This window comes from Podarcis vaucheri, assembly GCF_965113315.1.
Source record: "Podarcis vaucheri genome assembly, chromosome: 1".
In the NCBI taxonomy this organism is placed as follows: Eukaryota; Metazoa; Chordata; class Lepidosauria; order Squamata; family Lacertidae; genus Podarcis; species Podarcis vaucheri.
The window spans coordinates 66,872,390-66,890,709 of record NC_138759.1 but is presented as its reverse complement, the minus strand read 5'-3'; the positions used below and the strand labels follow the sequence as shown (position 1 = coordinate 66,890,709).

The 18,320-nt window shown below is 40.6% G+C and overlaps 1 protein-coding gene and 1 long non-coding RNA gene across 15 annotated transcripts in view; one reads left to right on the top strand and one right to left on the bottom strand.

Annotated features, from left to right (window-relative positions):
- PAX6 (paired box 6) overlaps positions 1-12,761 on the top strand; it is a 42,757-nt gene extending 29,996 nt beyond the window's left edge. For 11 of the 14 annotated variants that reach the window (XM_082202527.1, XM_082202521.1, XM_082202523.1 and 8 more), the window contains 6 exons: positions 3,529-3,687; positions 4,532-4,614; positions 5,366-5,516; positions 5,658-5,773; positions 10,944-11,094; positions 11,694-12,758. In XM_082202527.1, the coding sequence (XP_082058653.1) occupies positions 3,529-3,687; positions 4,532-4,614; positions 5,366-5,516; positions 5,658-5,773; positions 10,944-11,094; positions 11,694-11,779 (746 nt within the window). In that variant the 3' untranslated portion in view covers positions 11,780-12,758. Of the gene's footprint in view, positions 1-3,528; positions 3,688-4,531; positions 4,615-5,365; positions 5,517-5,657; positions 5,774-10,943; positions 11,095-11,693 lie in introns of all 14 variants that reach the window. The other 3 variants (XM_082202520.1, XM_082202517.1, XM_082202519.1) reach the window with 3 other exon arrangements.
- The window catches only part of LOC309527648, a 384,549-nt gene that overhangs the window by 165,088 nt on the left and 201,141 nt on the right, over positions 1-18,320 (bottom strand). The gene's annotated exons all lie outside the window — the stretch shown is intronic.

Sequence of the window (18,320 nt, the reverse complement as noted above, 5' to 3'; positions counted from 1 at the left end):
AAGTGTTGCGTGCTTTTGGAGCACTCCCTTTGACCACAACTACAAAGTAGCCATTTCCCACCCACCCAAAATGTCCCAGTTATACCGAAGGTTGTTCCTTCTGGGTCACTGGGACTTCGTTGCCGCTTGCAAGTTTGGTTTGGTTATATACACGCGCTAAGCACAAACCGTTGGAGTTTATTTCCTTTTAACTTTCGTTCATATAAGATATCAATGGGACAAAAAGGTTGAAACCCAATCATCTTTTCAGCCAGAAATGCGATTTGACCGGGGAACTGGTGCGCCGCGATCCTGCGAGCGGCTGCTCTGAACTAAGTGCCGCTGAGCTGTCTGTTAAAATGAGCTCAGCGCTTCTCTTGCCTGATTCCAAAATTGGTTATAAGCTGCAGCGTTTGGATTTCGGGCCATTTTATCCCATGAGTTCAGGTTGCATCGCACGGAAGGAATGATCCCCGACCACGCAGGCATTTTTGACCCTCGGCTAAAGTCTGCGCAGCAAATGCGCCTCTTGACTGGATCTCGCCTGCGTAATGCGCAGTCATTTCAAAGCAGGGAATTCATCTTGGGCTGAAGTACCCGATGCAAATCCCGGTGAAGCCAAGCACTCTCCTCCGAAGTGCTTTTAATTACAAATAAGCACATTGGCTTCAGTTTTGAACGGCACACCGTGCCCCTTCCTTTAAATCCAGGAAAGGATTGGGGCCCCAGAAAATTTCACACGTGCATCATTGACTAAGGCGACCAGTGTTTGCCTGGGTTGCGCTCAAGTATCTCCTCAACTACTTCAGCCTGCGTGCAAGGTGTAACGTAGGGCTCAGAGTCCATCAGCCTTGCTGAGAAAAAGCAGAAGGGCTGAAGATCTGAGGACTCCTGGAAGAGGCTCCTAGCAGTGCCCTTAACTTAAAAAGCCAGCCACCAACTCTAGCTAGTAAATAAAAACAGGGCCCTTGTCCCGGACTCTCCTCTGCTAGTTGAAGCTTCTCTAATCTTAGCTAAGTAGTTCTCTCCTCTAACCCCCACCTCTTTCCCCCCTTCCTGGTGTTGAGTAAACAGGCTCAGTGTATGGAACTGGCCTATTCACCAGTTTAGGGGTGTTCTTTCTTTCTTCCTCAGCTCCTATAGAAAGTTTTTAAAAAATCCTAAATAGCATTGAGTAGCCCAGCCCAGGGGACAGTGATTAATGATAGTAGTGCCTAAAGGTTAACATACTTCACTGAAAAGTCTGTTGACTGGGATCCTTGTGATACAATGTGGGCCGCTGCACGCCTCAAGAGAATCCTTTTGTTGGGCCTGCCTGATTGTGTCCTCAAAATTCTGCCCACGAAAGTTTGCCAACCCTCCTCCTTGCCCCAAGAGTTTAATAGTTTCCCTTACTCTGCGGGCATTGTGTCCTGGTGAAAAGCAGCCCCCTCGCTATTCAAGTGTTGGTGGTCATCTCAATAGATCTCCAAACGCCCATATGGTGACCACTGGAGATGAATCCAACTGTTTAAATGGGGGAGAAAGTTGGGGTTTTAAAACATTTCAAAGTGTTTGAAAAGATCCCTACCAGATCCTGTCACAATTCTCTTGAGGCTTTGAAGGCTGGGCCCCATTGTGAGCCGATTATAAACGATATTACTTTAAAGTTGATTTCCCACAAATATATATATTTTTTCCAGGCTTAGGAGAGAGAGAGAACTGCTGGTGGATTTTTTTTGGTAGCATAACTTTTCTCCCTCTCTTCCTTCCTAGTCCAGAGTGTTAGAATCAAAAGAATCCCTTCTTCTATTTTTCATTTAGCAACATCAAAACGCTTCAAATTATTCTCTGAAAGGAAAGGGAGAGTTAATTTACTGACAACTTCTCCTTTGCCTCTACAGAAATGTCCATTCCTTTTGTAAAACACCCTTCTCCCCCCTCCTTTCCCTTTTCCCTCAGTGTCTGCAGACACTTTGAAAGACAGCTAGACCACGAGCATATCTTTACCTCCAGCAGCAATGTGAAAACAATAAAACTTTCTCTTGTTTAATGATAGAAATTACATTAAAAGTGTTGGAAATGCCCTAATTAAAAATGTACCACTTAAATGATATGCCAGGCGCTCAGCTGCAGAATAGCATATTTAGCTACTTAGCGAACTCGCTACTATTTCTTTTTAAAATTACATGTTAAAATTTTTAAAGAAATCTTACTTTTCTCTGGTGCAACACATTACAAAGAATGGACAGTCCTTTTATCTAAATATAAAATTCCATTTTCAGCAATTATAGCCTGTTCTTGGTGATGATATAATTACAGCTGTGCTCTGTAATAGGTGTCAAGGCAATGCACACTCATACAATAGTTGAATAAAACTGCAGAACAATGCAGGCGCTTCTAAATTCACAACCTTTAAAATGAAATTGACTGTGCAGAATTCAAATCAAAACTAGATAAATATTTTTTAAAAAAGATTACAAGCTTGGTTTGGTTTCTTAATAGCATTTTCTGCAAACCTATCAACATCTAATTGATTAGATAGGAATTACTGATTATAGATAATCTGAAATACTGAACATCACTATTTTAAGTGCAGCAATAGGTAAATAAATTCCATACAGAGAGGATCTTTTGCAGGGCATTTTCAAAAAGTTACAGCCATCTCCACTTGAAATAATTTACTGGATTGTTGTATTTGTATGGGAGGGAGAAGTGATGTCTTTTACTAATAGAATTAAAATGTATTCTTGATCTTTAGTTCATACAGTGGGAATATGTTGTTATTTAGATAAACTGAATATTCTTTATTTGAACATGATATATGTCCCCCATTGTTACATACTAATTTGTGTTTTGTTCCATATTCCTTTGAACTCCCCTGTATTGCAAGTGGGAGGGGCGTGACCTTTTTCTTCAGTCCCTATCCCACCCAAGATTTCAAGACTGATAAACCTTTTAAATAAGGCATTGTTTGTCCTTATATCACCCGTCCCACAGTAGTCCATGTATTTCAGTATGAACCTAGGGCTTAAGCCTCACACTCTAGTCCACAAACCATTTAGAATACAGTACCGGGGCTTCTGATCCCCAATTCCTATTACACCAATCTCAGTCTGAAACTCCACAAGTGTTGCCATGCACACTCAGAGCTTGGAAGTGCAGATTCCCCTCTGCCTTTTGTTTAGATGCCCACTTTGCACACCTCCTTTGGGTATAACAGCTACATGTCCCACAGCAGAAGTTGGATCAAGCTGATTATATGCAAGGAAGTTTCATGTAACTTCAATGAGATACATGTACTGCAGAACTATCTGGTGGCAGCATGTTTTGGGTCTGGGCATATGCTGACCTCAAATATGTTTGGTTTAACTGAGAAACAACTTGACCAATAAGAGGCTTCTCATACAATTTATCACGAGGCCTCATCTCACCCTCAAGTAAGCTGATGAGTGGTTGTAACTTGGGCAAGGTTAAGAAGATATGTCCTTGGTCACGGCTGACTTTTTGTGCTAGAACATAGCGGTCCAGCTTGGTCTTTCTCAGGACGGCCTCCTCATTCTGTTGCAGATGGTTGTCCGCAACAAGAAGGAGGGGGAGAAAACACCAACTCCATCAGTTCCAATGGAGAAGATTCAGACGAGGCCCAGATGAGGCTTCAGCTGAAAAGGAAGCTGCAAAGAAATCGGACCTCCTTCACCCAAGAACAAATCGAAGCGCTTGAGAAAGGTATGTTGCGTGTGCCTGAGTCAAAACTAGGGAAGGGCTTCACATCCTCTGCTCTCTTCTGGGCCATCCTGACAAGTTCCAAAGAAATTCTTCAATGGACATTGACAAGGATCTCACATGCTTTTCCTACCAAAGGCATCTTTTAAATGCTTGGAGGTGACATGATAAGGACAGCATTCTAAACTGACAACCCACCTGCTCCACAGTGCCGCAGTTTGGGCAGCGTATATTGGCTGAGTCATGGTGATGAGACTTCTGACTGCAGCCAACCTCGCCCTTCTCTCAGGTTACATTATATGCTTGAAGGGCTGCTTTCAGGATACTGAGACTGCAGTTCCTGTCCTGGCATCACCAGTTGCCCCAGAGGACAGTTGTCCTTCTGCTTCTTTTGATGCATCTCTGATTCCGGGCCCAGATTTCAAACGCTTTGCTTGAAATCCGATTAGATGATCACTTATTAACTTACTCATGTTCAAATGTTAGTACAGGAAAAGGAGGCCCTCATTTCTTATGCATTGGCTGCTCTAAATACATCCAAACACAGAGGAACTCTGGTTAATTCCTTCTTAACAATCTACTCCTATAATTGCATAGTCTGGTATTAATCACATATTTATCTAGCAGGGTGAGAGAATGTATATGTGTGTGTGAACACTGAACAATGACATCTCCCTCTGCTTAAAGGAAAGGAATAACAATCATAGGAGCACTTTGGTGGAAAGATTCCTCATAAAAGATTGAAAGCATAAAGTGCACTCAAACATAGACAGCTGAAAGCAGGAAGCGGCCGTCCTTTCTGGGATCTGTTTTTAAAACTAACTCCGCCACGTTTCCTTTCTACCAGAATTCGAGAGAACTCACTATCCTGATGTGTTTGCCAGAGAGAGACTAGCTGCCAAAATAGACTTGCCTGAAGCAAGAATACAGGTACTCAAGTGACTATGTAATGTTTTCTTTCCTCCCCTCCCCCGCTCACCCTGTTAAGGGGACACTGATGTTTTCAGGGGGAAATACGTAGTCTCCAACAAAGCTGTCCATCTGCAGCCTGATAGGAACACATGAAGCTGTCTTATCCTGAGTCAGCCCACTGGTCCATCTGGCTCTGTGTTGTGCACATTGCAGCCCTCTGTCAGGCAGGGGCCTCTCCAATCCTTCCCTGGAGATGCCAGAGATTGAACCTGAGACCTTCTGCATTACAAGCTAGATGCTCTCCTACTGGGCTACAGCCCTTCCCATGCATGAGGACAGGAAAGCCCCAAGCAGTGCTTCTGGTTCCATCTGGATCTTGCCTAGATAGCTATATATGTGCAGGCATGGGCATAAGGGAGGAGCAGCTGCCCCCCAATCAATAAAAATACATAGCAAACTGAGGTTCTGCCCCCCTAACAAAAACCCATGTGTGCAGGTGTGTAGTAGATGTGCATCCAATCTGCCCTGTGGGAAGCCAGTCACACATGCAGATGACTTTGTAGATCAGTGGTTCCATGTTTATTCCCCAGTCATTTTGTTAAACAGATAATAGATAGATATGAAAAAAGGTTGCAGTGAGGCTCTGTCTTTATATAGGCTTCCTATGAGTAGCTCTAGAGAGGTAGCTGGGTCTTCTGCTCTGAATGATGCGTGATAGGACACGGCCCTCTTTTCACAGTGCTAACAGTAAGGCTCTTGCGTTTTGCAGGTGTGGTTTTCCAACAGGAGGGCAAAGTGGAGACGGGAAGAGAAGCTAAGGAATCAGAGAAGACAAGCCAGCAACACCCCCAGCCACATTCCCATCAGCAGTAGTTTTAGCACAAGTGTCTACCAACCAATCCCGCAACCCACAACACCTGGTAATGTGCTTTCAGAAATGTATTGATCAGTCAGTCACCCATTTGGGGCAATAGAACAGAACGCTCTGTACAGTAATACAGTCATCTGATTGAAGCGTAAACTAATACGTCCATCCTGTCTATCTATCTATTCTATTATAGTTTCCTCTTTCACATCAGGTTCAATGCTGGGCAGAACAGACACCGCGCTAACAAACACATACAGTGCTTTGCCACCCATGCCTAGCTTCACAATGGCTAACAACCTGCCTATGCAAGTAAGTATAATCCACTAATATGCTCTCTTTCTTTCTTTCTTTCTCCCCCACCTTCTCGTTCTTTCTCTGAGCTGGGCAGAGCCTTGCCCATTCGATGGCTGGGGTGGAGAATGCCAATTCCAGGCCAAAAGAGGAGGCTGTCAAAGGTCAAGGGGATTTCTGTTTTCACACCATTATGAAATCTTCAAATTTGTGAAGTCAACGTGGAACCTCCTTGAGACTGATTAGCCTAATGGGAGGTGCTTGAGCCACTCATCAAGATTTCTTCCTTGGGCTAATTAACGTGGAGTAGCTCTCAGGGCCTGGCTCTATGCTAGCGGTCTACAATGCCGGCCAGAAGTTCCACTTTATCCACAAACAGGCCTCGGGACATCATTTTTGCCAAGGTTTAACCACCTTGATTCTGACAGAGAGCTAAAGGGTATTTTGAGTAAAGTGCTCTTGGGTGTGAAACCCTGGAAGGAGCAAGGCAGCAGCCTCCAATGTGGCTACGCCAAAGCAGGGGTACCAACTTGAATAAAAAATTGGGGGGGGGGGAGTAAGCCCTGCCCTGCATAATCAACCACAAGACTTGGTGGACCGACACCGTTCGGATGGCAATGCCCATCAACCTCCAGGGGGCCCGGCCCCCTCAAATATTTTATTGGAGGGAGGGTGAAGGGACCTCGGCCCCTAGGAGTTTGCTTCTATGCTGCATAGTTTTCTCCTTTTTATTTCAATCAGGCTACTCCTGAGAAAAACATCAATAGTTTAATCTGGTCCTTCTGAGCTTTCACAGGGATGCTTAAATTCAGTGATTTCTTATGTTTGACACTCTGTTCCTTTTGTATGGGCAAGACTATCCTGTAGAAGCCACTGAATTGTTGTTGTGGAAAGTAGTTGTGTGAGTTAGGTAGTTTTAGAAGAAATTATGGCTCGCTCTCTCTCTCTCTCTCTCCCTCCCCCACTGTCACCTCCATATGGTAATGTGCATTATTTCAACGTGTGGTAAGTCAGCCCTATGGCATTTTTGGTGGGTCCTCCTGGTCATTTTGATGACTGGGGCCCTGCACTTTCTCCCCAAAGCTATACCTTGACAGCACCACTGGTGGATAGTGTTTAGACGTGATTCAAAATCCTATTCAGCATGAAGCTCACAGGGTGGCCTTGGACAAATCACTATCCCAGGGACCTTTGTGAGACTAAACCAAGAGAAAACTGTAATGCTTGGGAGTGAAGGCCAGAATAAGTAAATAAAAAGAATGCCTAATAATTTTTTAGCACAGTTCCTTTGGTACTGCCATATGCAATTAAATTTTTTTTTAAGTCCAGTATTAGTGTGACATGGGGATTTTCAAACCCAATTTACAATATCTAAACTGAATTGAACATTGGGCAAGATGGCAGGGAGTTGCTGGCTAAGTGGCATTGCTCTGAGTTTCTCCATAGTGATCTCCACATGGCTGAGCATCATAGTCTTGCCCCCATATGTGGCATTGGGAGTCTTAGCATTAACCCTATCCACAGTTAACTTTTTGCTGTGTGGAAGCAGGGCTGGAACCTGCTTCTAATTCACAACAGTAGTGTTCAAGGACACTCTCTAATGCCCATTAACCTCATTTATTAACTCACTATTGGAGTCCCCCACATTTTTTTTTAAAGAAGACTTGCTTTTGACTACAGCATGATTCTAAATGGTGTCCACGGTCATTGATATACATTGGCTACTGAGATAACAGGTTACTGAATCAGATGGGACATTGGTCTGATCCAGCACACTCTTTTTATGTTTTGCTGTAAAAAAATGTGACAGTGGTTAATCCAGAATAATTTAATTTGTAATTGATTAATATTAATTGAAAGAATGGGACCATACCTATGAAATAGGCTATGAGTAAAAGGCAAATTTGTCAATATTCTTGGGTATTCAACTCCTAGTAAATAGTTGCATAATACTCTGATTTCAAAGAGGCAAAGTTCCCAGAGCAAAAGGAAAATTATAGCCAAAGGGTGCATTAGGAACATCCAGGTAATTAATGGGAGTTTGCCCATTGGGTATGCAACTGGCACCCTGATCTTGTATACTTTACAAGGCAATCAATAGATCTAAATGCCACCTAAAGGATACAGTCTTGTGCAGAATGAAACATGCATTAAATCTATATTGAATCATGGTGGTTGGTCCTGATCCAGTTAGAGTTGATTGTGCTTAAGCCCCATGGCATTTCAGTCAGTTGTGATTAATTGTCTCACTGATTTCAATCTGTTTGAGAGTTCTTTACATGCGGCTGATGCATTGTGTATAAATGTTGTGGATCTCTTTGAATAGGCATGCTATATCGTAAAAAAATGTTATACATTGCTTGATTGATTTCCATAGAACAAAAGTGCAGCGAACATTTTCTGAATGAAGGTTAATATGTTTAGACTTTGGGTCTATGACTAGTTTTTCTAGTAGGGCACATGTGATTTCAACTGAATCAGGGCTTCTAAAGTGTCTGCTTTGTTCAAGAAAGGCACTCTGATTCAGCAGATATTTTTGTCAATGGAAGGCGGGGCATTGTGATATCCCCCTTTTCTCTGATTTCCCCTAAAATGGTTGAGTACCCTCATGGAAGATAGTGCTGAGGACTGCGGGAGAAAAGGGGAATTTGCAAAAAACATCTTCCCCCTTCTTTCCATTCATGGAAACCTCCGCTGGATGAAAGAGCCTTCCATGAATAGGAGGGCAGCATACAACCCATTGATCTAAAAGTTGTAGAATGAGCCAACATAAAAGGACTGTTGCAATGGAACATGATAGTTAGGTACACAATCACTGGGAAGAGCTTTCCAAACCTGAAATGTGATCATCTGGACTGGAAAAGAGAAATAAAGGACTTGATAAAATTGTGAAAAATATGTGTAGTGAGTTAATTGGCGCTCATGGATTTGAATTCATAAAGCAACAGTTTCAGAATCTGTTTAAGAAAAAAAATGTACCCAACCAGAGAAACTCATTAGTATAGCATTGGTGAGGAGAAAAGGCTTATTAAAATGCTAGCAGGATTACACCTTGGCTGATGAGACACTGTGGCTATTGGCACCCTAGAAATACCCAAGGGGGAGAGGAGGATGTGAACAGCACCTGCAGTTCTAAATAGCTGTGTTAAAGTGAACAGAGCTGCCAAAACTCATGCCTGTATGCAGGTGGATAACTAGCTGGCTGAGCGGGGGTGGGGTGGGGTGGGATACAATGCTAGGGTCCCCAATCATTATTGTGCACATGCGATGGAGCTCATAGGAAGATACAGAAGCTATAGGTTTTCCATGGTTTTCCATGAAGCATTGACTGGTACAGCTATTTCAGGCTGGAGCTTGGAGAAATCAGATCATAGTAGAATTGGCCGTAATGGAATAGGTTGCTATGTTCTTTATGACCCCCCCACCCCCACAATCAATCAAATACAAATACATTTGCAGTAAATACAGTATGTCTGTATGGCATGCCTCTTGAATTTAGAACTGAAGCCGGTATATTAATACATAGTCATGAGTAAATGTTGGGAAGGGGCAGTGGCGTAGCGTGGGGGGTGCAGGGGGGCCGGCCGCACCGGGCGCAACATCTGGGGGTTAGGGTTAGGGGGCGCAAATCCACGGATTAGGGGGCGCAAATTACTTGCCTTGCCCCGGGTGCTGACAACCCACGCTACGCCACTGGGAAGGTGTTTATGTTGGTTACTTAATTGGCATGTGCATCTGAATTGTATTTTGGACCAGAGTTGCATTTTGGGTTGGGAACTCTTTGTTAATTGAACCCAGGATTATTGGGAGTAGGAATCTGAGCATGCTTGATAAGAGTTCTAAAGTAATCCAAAGATAATATATGAAAGATAAATTCTGGATAAAAGATAAATACAGAATGTTTCAAAATACTGTCCTTTAAGAACCTGACAGTTGTTGTGCAAGCAAAACTATATTCCTAAAATAAGGGCAATTGTTATTTCTGTTGTATGTGGATTGCTGAGGAAGAAGCGGCACTTTTACACAGATTTTACACAGAGTGCAACTGTAACCTAACATCCACAAAAATGTAACAGCAGTACTTTCAAAGGAAAGACAGAGAGTTGAGATTAGAAAGTAAAATATCCAAATCACAGGGAATAGTAATGGGAATTAGGAACCTAATTACTTTTAGCAGCCCCTCCTCCCCAAAAAATAACTCAGTCCAAATGACAATCAGTTTGGGGATAAATACAGGTATAAATTAGTGGATTGTATATTATTAAGGTTACCAATGGGCCTGTTGTATTATATCTGCTGCTTCTATATCCATGCTGTTCTGAATAAATAGAGGTAAACAACTAGAAAACCAGGCCAATCCATAACCCAAGATAAAATATTTAGATTTAAGTTGGCATTTCTCATGGGTTTAAACTGGTTTGTCACCTTGAAGTCTAACATATTCACTGATTCAGAAATTGGACTGGGATGTAAGACCTAAACCATTACATTGCCCAAAACTGAGAGTGATATCAGTTCTTATAAGCAATATTTTTCTTCAGTGATGTGGCTTTCATGCACACCCTAATTTATATTCTGCATCAGTGATTCCCAAATGGTAGACCAACTTGTGGGAAGCTTGTGGACAAGACCCAGAGAGAAAATGTTTTTGTTTTTGTTTTCACTGTAAGGCTTATAGATTGGTAAACTGATCCGATTTCCTGCTACAAACAAGAAGATAGATAATTCTTACTGAATTTGAGAAAATCATTAGGATTGGCACTTCTGAGAGATGCCTTTTTTTCTCAGTGCCTTTAACATGCATTCCAATATAAACAAAAACATAGCCCAATTCACTGTTAATGCTTCTGAGCAAGGATGCTCCACTCTCCACTTCCCAACCCAGTGACAGATCTGAAAGTGCTCAAATCTGGGGAAGTGAAGTGCTCAAAGAAAGTAGCCCTTAAATGAATATAATAAATAAGACTAATAGTAGAAGAACCTGCTCTCTGCATGCCATGGAATGTGGATGGGGAATCATTTGCCCTCTTTTGGGGGTGGGAACCGTGAAGACTGAGCACTCCGTGGAACAAGGCACTAAATATGAATGTTTACCTTCTTTGTGTGTAGAGTCTATCTACTGTCCCTACAAGGAAACAATGGCTATATGATGCTGCTGAAATTCACAAGCCTTGCTTTGTTCTTTCAGCCCCCGGTACCCAGCCAGACTTCCTCTTACTCTTGCATGCTGCCCACAAGTCCGTCAGTAAATGGGAGGAGTTATGATACATATACCCCTCCTCACATGCAGACACATATGAACAGCCAGCCAATGGGCGCCTCTGGCGCAACTTCAACAGGTAAGCACCCCCTTTGTTTCTTTGTCAAAAGGAATTTAAAGGAGTTGTTTCTCCTGCCAGTCTGGTCTCAACAATTTATTCAGAAAGTTATTGCTAATTTTCTATCCAAATGTGATTGTTAGTTACCTGTTAAAAACTCAGCAGTTGCTTAAACATAGTTGCTCAACTCTTTGTGTATAAAATAGGGAAGCCATTCCTGACTTGTTTGGGGGGGGCTGCACTTGAAGGAAGGAAGGAATGATGAACAGAACATTGTTTTGTTTATTCCTTCCAGTTTATATCTTTCCTCCTCTCAGCACTTCTAGAAAAAGTTGGAACATAAAAATAAAATACTGCATCCCATTACAATTTGAAAATGTTAGAGCAGACTGACCGGACATTTAACTGTGGGGCCAAAAAGTATTTTCTAATATGCTTGCAGATGGCTAGGTCAACTGATTTCCTAAAATTAGGAAATGATCAAATGGGGAAAGATATTATTGACTTCTTTAACAGAGCTCTGGAAGCTTTAGAAGAAAGCCCCCTTTTAATAGGGGCCACAGAGTAGCTGAATATATGTGTGTTTGGTTCTACAAAAATTTTCTTCTTTTTCTTTTAAGGTCTTATTTCCCCTGGAGTGTCAGTTCCTGTTCAAGTTCCCGGCAGTGAACCTGATATGTCTCAATATTGGCCAAGATTACAGTAAACCATGTGTTGATTTTGTAAATGGCTCTATGGACAACAGTTGGAGGTTTGGCTGTGTTTTCTAAAAGAAGAACGGCTTTCAGAGTACGTCTGTACTGCAACTGTGCCCTACGACATAACACATGGAGAAAGACTTTAACATGGACCTTTGTATACATGAAGGCATTATATCAGTTGGAACAAATCTTCATTTTGGTATCCAAACTTTTATTCATTTTGATGTATTATTTGTAAATGGGCATTTGTATGTTATAATGAAAAAAGAACAATGTAGACTGAATGGATGTTTGCTTTTGTGTTGGTCATGAAGTTGTGTTTTTTATTTTATTTTTAAAAAAGGAAGCCATGATCAACAAGCTTTGCCACGAATTAAGAGTTTTATCAAGCTATATCGAATACTTCTACCAATCTGTTCATAGATTTCAGACTGATGCTCCAAGTTTGTATCATTCCATTGCATATAATTCAACCTGGAACAATACGGCATTAGATTTCTGTAAGAAAAATATCTGTTGGGATTTCCAAAGGTTATTAACAGATGATGCTTATGTGCAAACAAAGGATCAAGAGAGAACTTCAAAGAAGAAAAGTTTGATAGGAAAAGGATAGATTGTGTCTTCGATATAATCCAATTTGTTTTATGTCAAAATGTAAGTATTTGTCTTCCCTAGAAATCTCCCAGAATGATTTCTATAATAAAGTTAATTTCATTTATATTTGACAAGAATATTCTATAGATGTTTTATACACATTTTCATGCATCAAACGTTTCTTTTTTGGTCAGCAAAAGTTAATTGTTCTTAGCTGAAGTTGTACTACTGTTCACAGTCCAATCATTTTTGTGCATCTAAAATTCATTCCTAATCAATTAAAAGTGCTTGCAAGAGTTTTAAACTTAAGTGTTTTGAAGTTGTTCACAACGACATATCAAAATTAACCATTGTTGATTGTAAAAACCATGCCAAAGCCTTTGTATTTCCTTTATTATACTATTTTCTTTTTAACCTTATAGTGTGGTGTGGCCAATTTTTTTTCCTTGTTAGGTTTTAATATATATTTTTTTATACAGACAAATCTTATTTTGACATTATTTTCTGTTTTTAAATATTGGAGGTCCTCAAGAAATCACTTTTATATATTCTATAGCTTGGTTTGGAATCTTAGCTGAAAAGTTAACAGATTGCTGGAACACCAGAGCTGTATATGGAAGTCTCTCTATAATAGCTATAAAAAGGGGAAAAAATTCCTGTTGCACAGAAGTGTATGCAAGGAAAGAGTTGTTTAATAGGGAGGAATCTAGCTAACTTTTAAGGAAGGTCTGCATTTTGAATTATGCTGCATAAATGTGGATTTATAGAAAGGGTTAACATTTTCTACTTCAGTGCTGCAGCAGTCCTAAAGCAATCTATCTTCAAATAAATCCAGGTTAAATCAAATGGGATTAAACTGGAATATTTGGTTGCAAGATTGCAGCCTCAGACTTTTTCCTTTTAAATGATTAAACTGGTGCATTATAAGCTCTCTGAGGAAACGATCTCTCTATGTGCCTTCTCAAAGCACATTCTTAGTGTAATTTCCCAATGAACTTCTAACCTGGCTAATATTTCAATGCACTTTGCATGAGTGTGGGCGAGGGTGGAGAGGTGCATGTCAAGAAATAAAGAGAGAAGGAAAATAAACAGGCAACAACAATGCAAACTGTGACTGGCTAGTGAAAGCCGAAGGACTTTAGTCATTGGCAGCTAAATATAAACATTCCCACATCTATGGAGGAGGTTCATTGTGGTCCAGCTGTTACTTGCAATGTTGCAAGGAAAAACAGATCTGATGATGTATGAAAGCACAGGGAATTTGGAATCAAAGAGAAAGCACCACAAGCTGTACTCACAAAAGACAGAGAATAACATTTCTCTTCTGTTCAGTGTGCCATAACATAATCAAATACTACTTTTCTATAAGTTGGAGAGACTGTGGCTGCTTTGCGACAATTTGCTGATGCCATAAAAGCATCCAGATGCATAATTTTCTTTCGTGACAAATGCAGAAAAGCATAACCTATAATAATATGGCTTTAATTAAAACACACAAACACCCCCCATGAGTTTAAAATGAGCATGGTGGCTTTTCTGAAATATAAATATCTATAATAATGTGGAAAACCCAACCTAGGAATCACAACTAATAGAGATGTTTTGCATAAAAGTCAGCTATTTATTTCTGCTGATCATTTTAAATATTTTTTCAGAGAGAGAGTACGCATTTTATGCATAAAATAATATGACATGCATGTAATTGCAGGCATCAGGAAAATCAGTCCTATACAAACAGCTCAATTAACTGCAGGAGGTTAGAGGAGAATTCTGCTTTACTTGATTCTTCATAACACAAGATAATCTCTCCTGGGGATCAGCCATCTACCAAGGAATTCCCTTCCTTGTACATGACTGAGTGTGCGAATCTTAACATGAATATCCGTATTAGATAGGCATGAATTTGACCCCTCACACACTTATCCAAATCAGACAGCTATACCCTTTTCAACCTAAGTAATATTTTGATCAATTTTTAAACTACTTTTTTACTCCCCCTCGTTTGCAGCAACATGAGTGCCAAATCGTGTCCTACTGCACATCACAAGATCACACTCTTTATTCCAGGTTAATTAATCTAACTACCACCTCCTGGTTCTGTACTCAGAGCATCACTAAAACAGATTATAGTCATCAGCATGGAAGATCTGAATAGAAAGTGAAAGTGTGTGTGTGTAGGGGGGGAAACCTATCCTAAGTTTTAAACCGTCTTGATTACAGGTTATTACAATGTGTTATGGGTAGCATATGTTAAATGATCTTAAGAAGGTGTCATCAGAAACCTTTAGTAGATAACTTCAGGGCTCAAGTTAGAGAAAACTTGAGTGGGGCAGCATCCTTGCCTATACTGTAGTTACAAAGAAACTCCTTCCTGGTGCTTTCATCCAAAGGAGCTAGTGAAAAGAGCCAAAGACAAAGGCTTTCTTCTTCTTCTTTCCTTTGTCCCCCAATAATTTTGCTTCTTTCTACTCTAGGCAGGCATTCAGTTTTCTCCTACAGGTTGGATCTGTACAGTAACAAGGCTTATCTACATTACCTAATTTTTTATTTTATTGATACTTTGTCCCTTGTCCAGGGGTATAATTTGAAGAACAATCTACAACCATCATGTACCAGAGTGGCAGTACATTCTCTGAGTTTATTAAGAGCAAGGGAGGCATTTATGGCTCACTGGCTGGTGATCCTTTTCCTTGTCAAAGGGAAAGAGGCTGGGAAGAGTCCTTGGCTCACTGCTCATTAGGCAGAAGAGAGGCCACTTGAGCCCCTGAGCGCTGCCTGCCTGGAAAAGCTGCGGTTCTCTCAGCCACAGGGCATCTTGGGTTAGAGAACACTAGCTGAACACAGCGTTGTGCTGGAGGACTCTTGTCTAGAATCCTGACAGGGGTCTATCGCCTGGAGTGGGATGGCAGGGAGAGAGGCTGCAACATCTCAACATGCCTGAGCTCGCATGCCAGTTCCTGGCTCCTGGCTCAGGGGCATGTGAGATTCTGCAGCAACCCAAGCATCTAACTGGACACAGCACAATTTTCAGGGTTTAAAGCACGATGGGAGAAAGTCTGTGTGTTGGTACTACTTTTACATTTTGGCAAGCGGTTCGTAAACGGAAAGCTTTGAGTGTGTGTTCTAAATGGCAGCTCCTGATCACGCAGGCTTGATTTATATAAATGTTTACAGGCTGACATTTATTAACCATCATTAAGTGTTTCTTGCATCTGTTTGTGACACTGAACCCATTTCCATTTAATTTTGGGGGATTTTTGCCATTGATTTTATTGGAAAATGCCATTTTTTATATATATATTGGACACAGCAATGTGCATCTCCTGTTGTGTGTTTTCCATTATATATCTGCTGTTATCCTACACAGCCTTGAGGCATAGTACATTCTAGTCACACAGATGAGAAACAGTGTGTAAGCTTTCGTTCACTGATGCTGTAGCTTTTATTTCAAATGTTCTGTTCTAGGCAATATTCTGCAAGGGAGAAGAAAACAATCGGCTTATGTATTTATAGCTTTGATGCCAATAATATTCACAGGCTTACAGCAAAATTCCTCCTGTTTAAGTTTTGAGTAGCCAAATTCATACCCACCACCATGTCAATGTAATTCTGTTAAAATAGTAGGAATGGTGGAATAAATTGACCTATTTTGACCTATTTCTAAAACTTATTTTTCATGATTTTAAATAGGATTATTACTGGAAACACATTCTGTGAAGGAGTTCAGAGCTGATGGCACTGAAAATATTAAAAAAAATTCTTGAAACAGGCCACATAGTTTACATTTTTCCAAGAAAAGTTGTCTAGGGGCTTTTAAAGGCAAGTGCACTAGGTAACCCCATTGATTAAGTGCTACTGAAATAAATCAGAATGATGAAAGAATACAGCTTACAAAGATACATTAGTCAATAGGAAAACCCATTCTCATGGATTATGACTTTAATTAAGAAAAATGTTCTTCTGAAAAGAAAGTCACATGAAAACCTTAATCCAAACTTTCAATCATCCAGAATTTTTGCATTTTCTTCAGATCATTTGCTTAAATGGGTTTGCACAATATAAGCAGCGTGGCATTGCATTGCACCCAACTCAAATGCTAGTTTCTCTTTTCAATGTTGTTTAGGAGTTTAACTGCCTTAAAGGGTTATTTCTTTCAATGGAATTGGGAAAACTAGGTAATTGACAAGAATGCCATCAATACTTTAAATCATAATTTTCTAATCTGTACTTGTAAGGTGAACAAAACCCTCATAAAACATCAGTGTAAATTATCAGTTTACATGAGAGTTTTTTTTCCTTACAAAAGAGTAATAACATTTTAATAATAAAAAATGGCAGTCTTTTCCATTGGACTACAGATGAGCAATCTTTTATTTGGCTCCAAATGTGGCCTTCCAGGGCATGTTTTGCAGAGGACCAACCCATCTGCTGTGTTAAAAAGTGATTCCTGTTGTGTGCAGAAAGGCAACCCATTTCCAGACTCATCTACAAGTGCTGTCCACCAGTGACTTTTCAGACCTTCGTGAAATTTAATTGCCCACCAATAACACAATGTGATTGAAAAAGGACAGATCAATCAAAATATAACAGCCAGACATCTCAGGTTATCTCAGATGGGCACATACATACATGGCCTGGTGACTGCTCTGTTTTGATTGATTTGCCCTTTTCCAATCACGTTGTGCAATTTAATTTTCTCCAAGCAACACCCGAAGGGTTTAGTGCAAATTTGGGGATAAGCTCTTTTTACAGTTTGGTGTTATGATGACATACACTTAACACTGTCCTCCCTGTTGGTTCTGTTTGTATTTGTGTGGAATGCTCACAAGAGTTAAACAGCCATATAGCTTTCACCTAGAAAAACAGGCACATGTTTTGCTCCACCTGTTTGAGTTGGTTGTGGGGCAAGAAACTCTTTTCCTAAAGTAAAACACTCAGTTTTCCACAGTCAACCAGTCTGGATACTTAAAGGAAAAGAGTCCAAAGGACCATCTTGTAGATTGCATGTGGGAAACAGGCATTTTTTTGTGAATTGTCTGGGTAATAGTTATGATTTTTAAATAGCAACAGCATTGTTTGGAAAGCTGAGGACTACATTTTGAGTTAATTTAATTTTAAAAGGAAGAAGGAATTTCCAGTTTGCTCATTTTGATCACCAGGTTCTTGTCCCTGATTTTGGACAGCAACCAAACAGCATGAGAATGAAAAAAGAAGACATTTTTGAAAGAACTGGGGAAGACTTTGGTGAATGAATACATGTGAGACATTGTAATTTAGCTATTAGAGTTATTTAGCTGTGAAATATCAGAGATGGTCATTACTTGCTGATCACATTTCTCACTAATGTCTGGCTGTTGACTCAGTTGGTACTTTGCTTCCATTCTCTTTTTAAGCAATGAAAATTCATTTGCAACTTTGGAGACACAGTTTTCAACTGTGATGCCACAAGCTGCCGCTTCACTTGCTTTTCAAAGGGCTGCAACACCTTCAATCTCACAAGGACTAGTTTATAGACGGAAACAGGATTTAAGACAGTGATGGACTCTACCACACAAGGAGCTATTTTGTTGACGTCGTACAAATGGTTTTGGCTCTGATGAAGCAAGCTTCCCAGTTTGGGAAGAAGGATTCAAGGAAGAATCTCTGTTGCTGACAGAGGAGTCAGTGTTGGTCACCTGTCCAACCAGGAGGAAAAGGGGAGGCCCACAAGCACTACTGCACCTGTGGATCTCTAGCTTTTTGGTATGCTGTGCAATGCAATCACTTTTGAACTTCACACCCATGGCTAAACTTCACTTATTACTAGAACCTAACTCCCTATCTACCTATGTACCTCCTATGTCTCAAAGGCAGCTAACATTTCTAATTTCTAAATGTTATTTTTGAAATACAGTGGTACCTCAGGTTAAGTACTTAATTCGTTCCGGAGGTCCGTTCTTAACCTGAAACTGT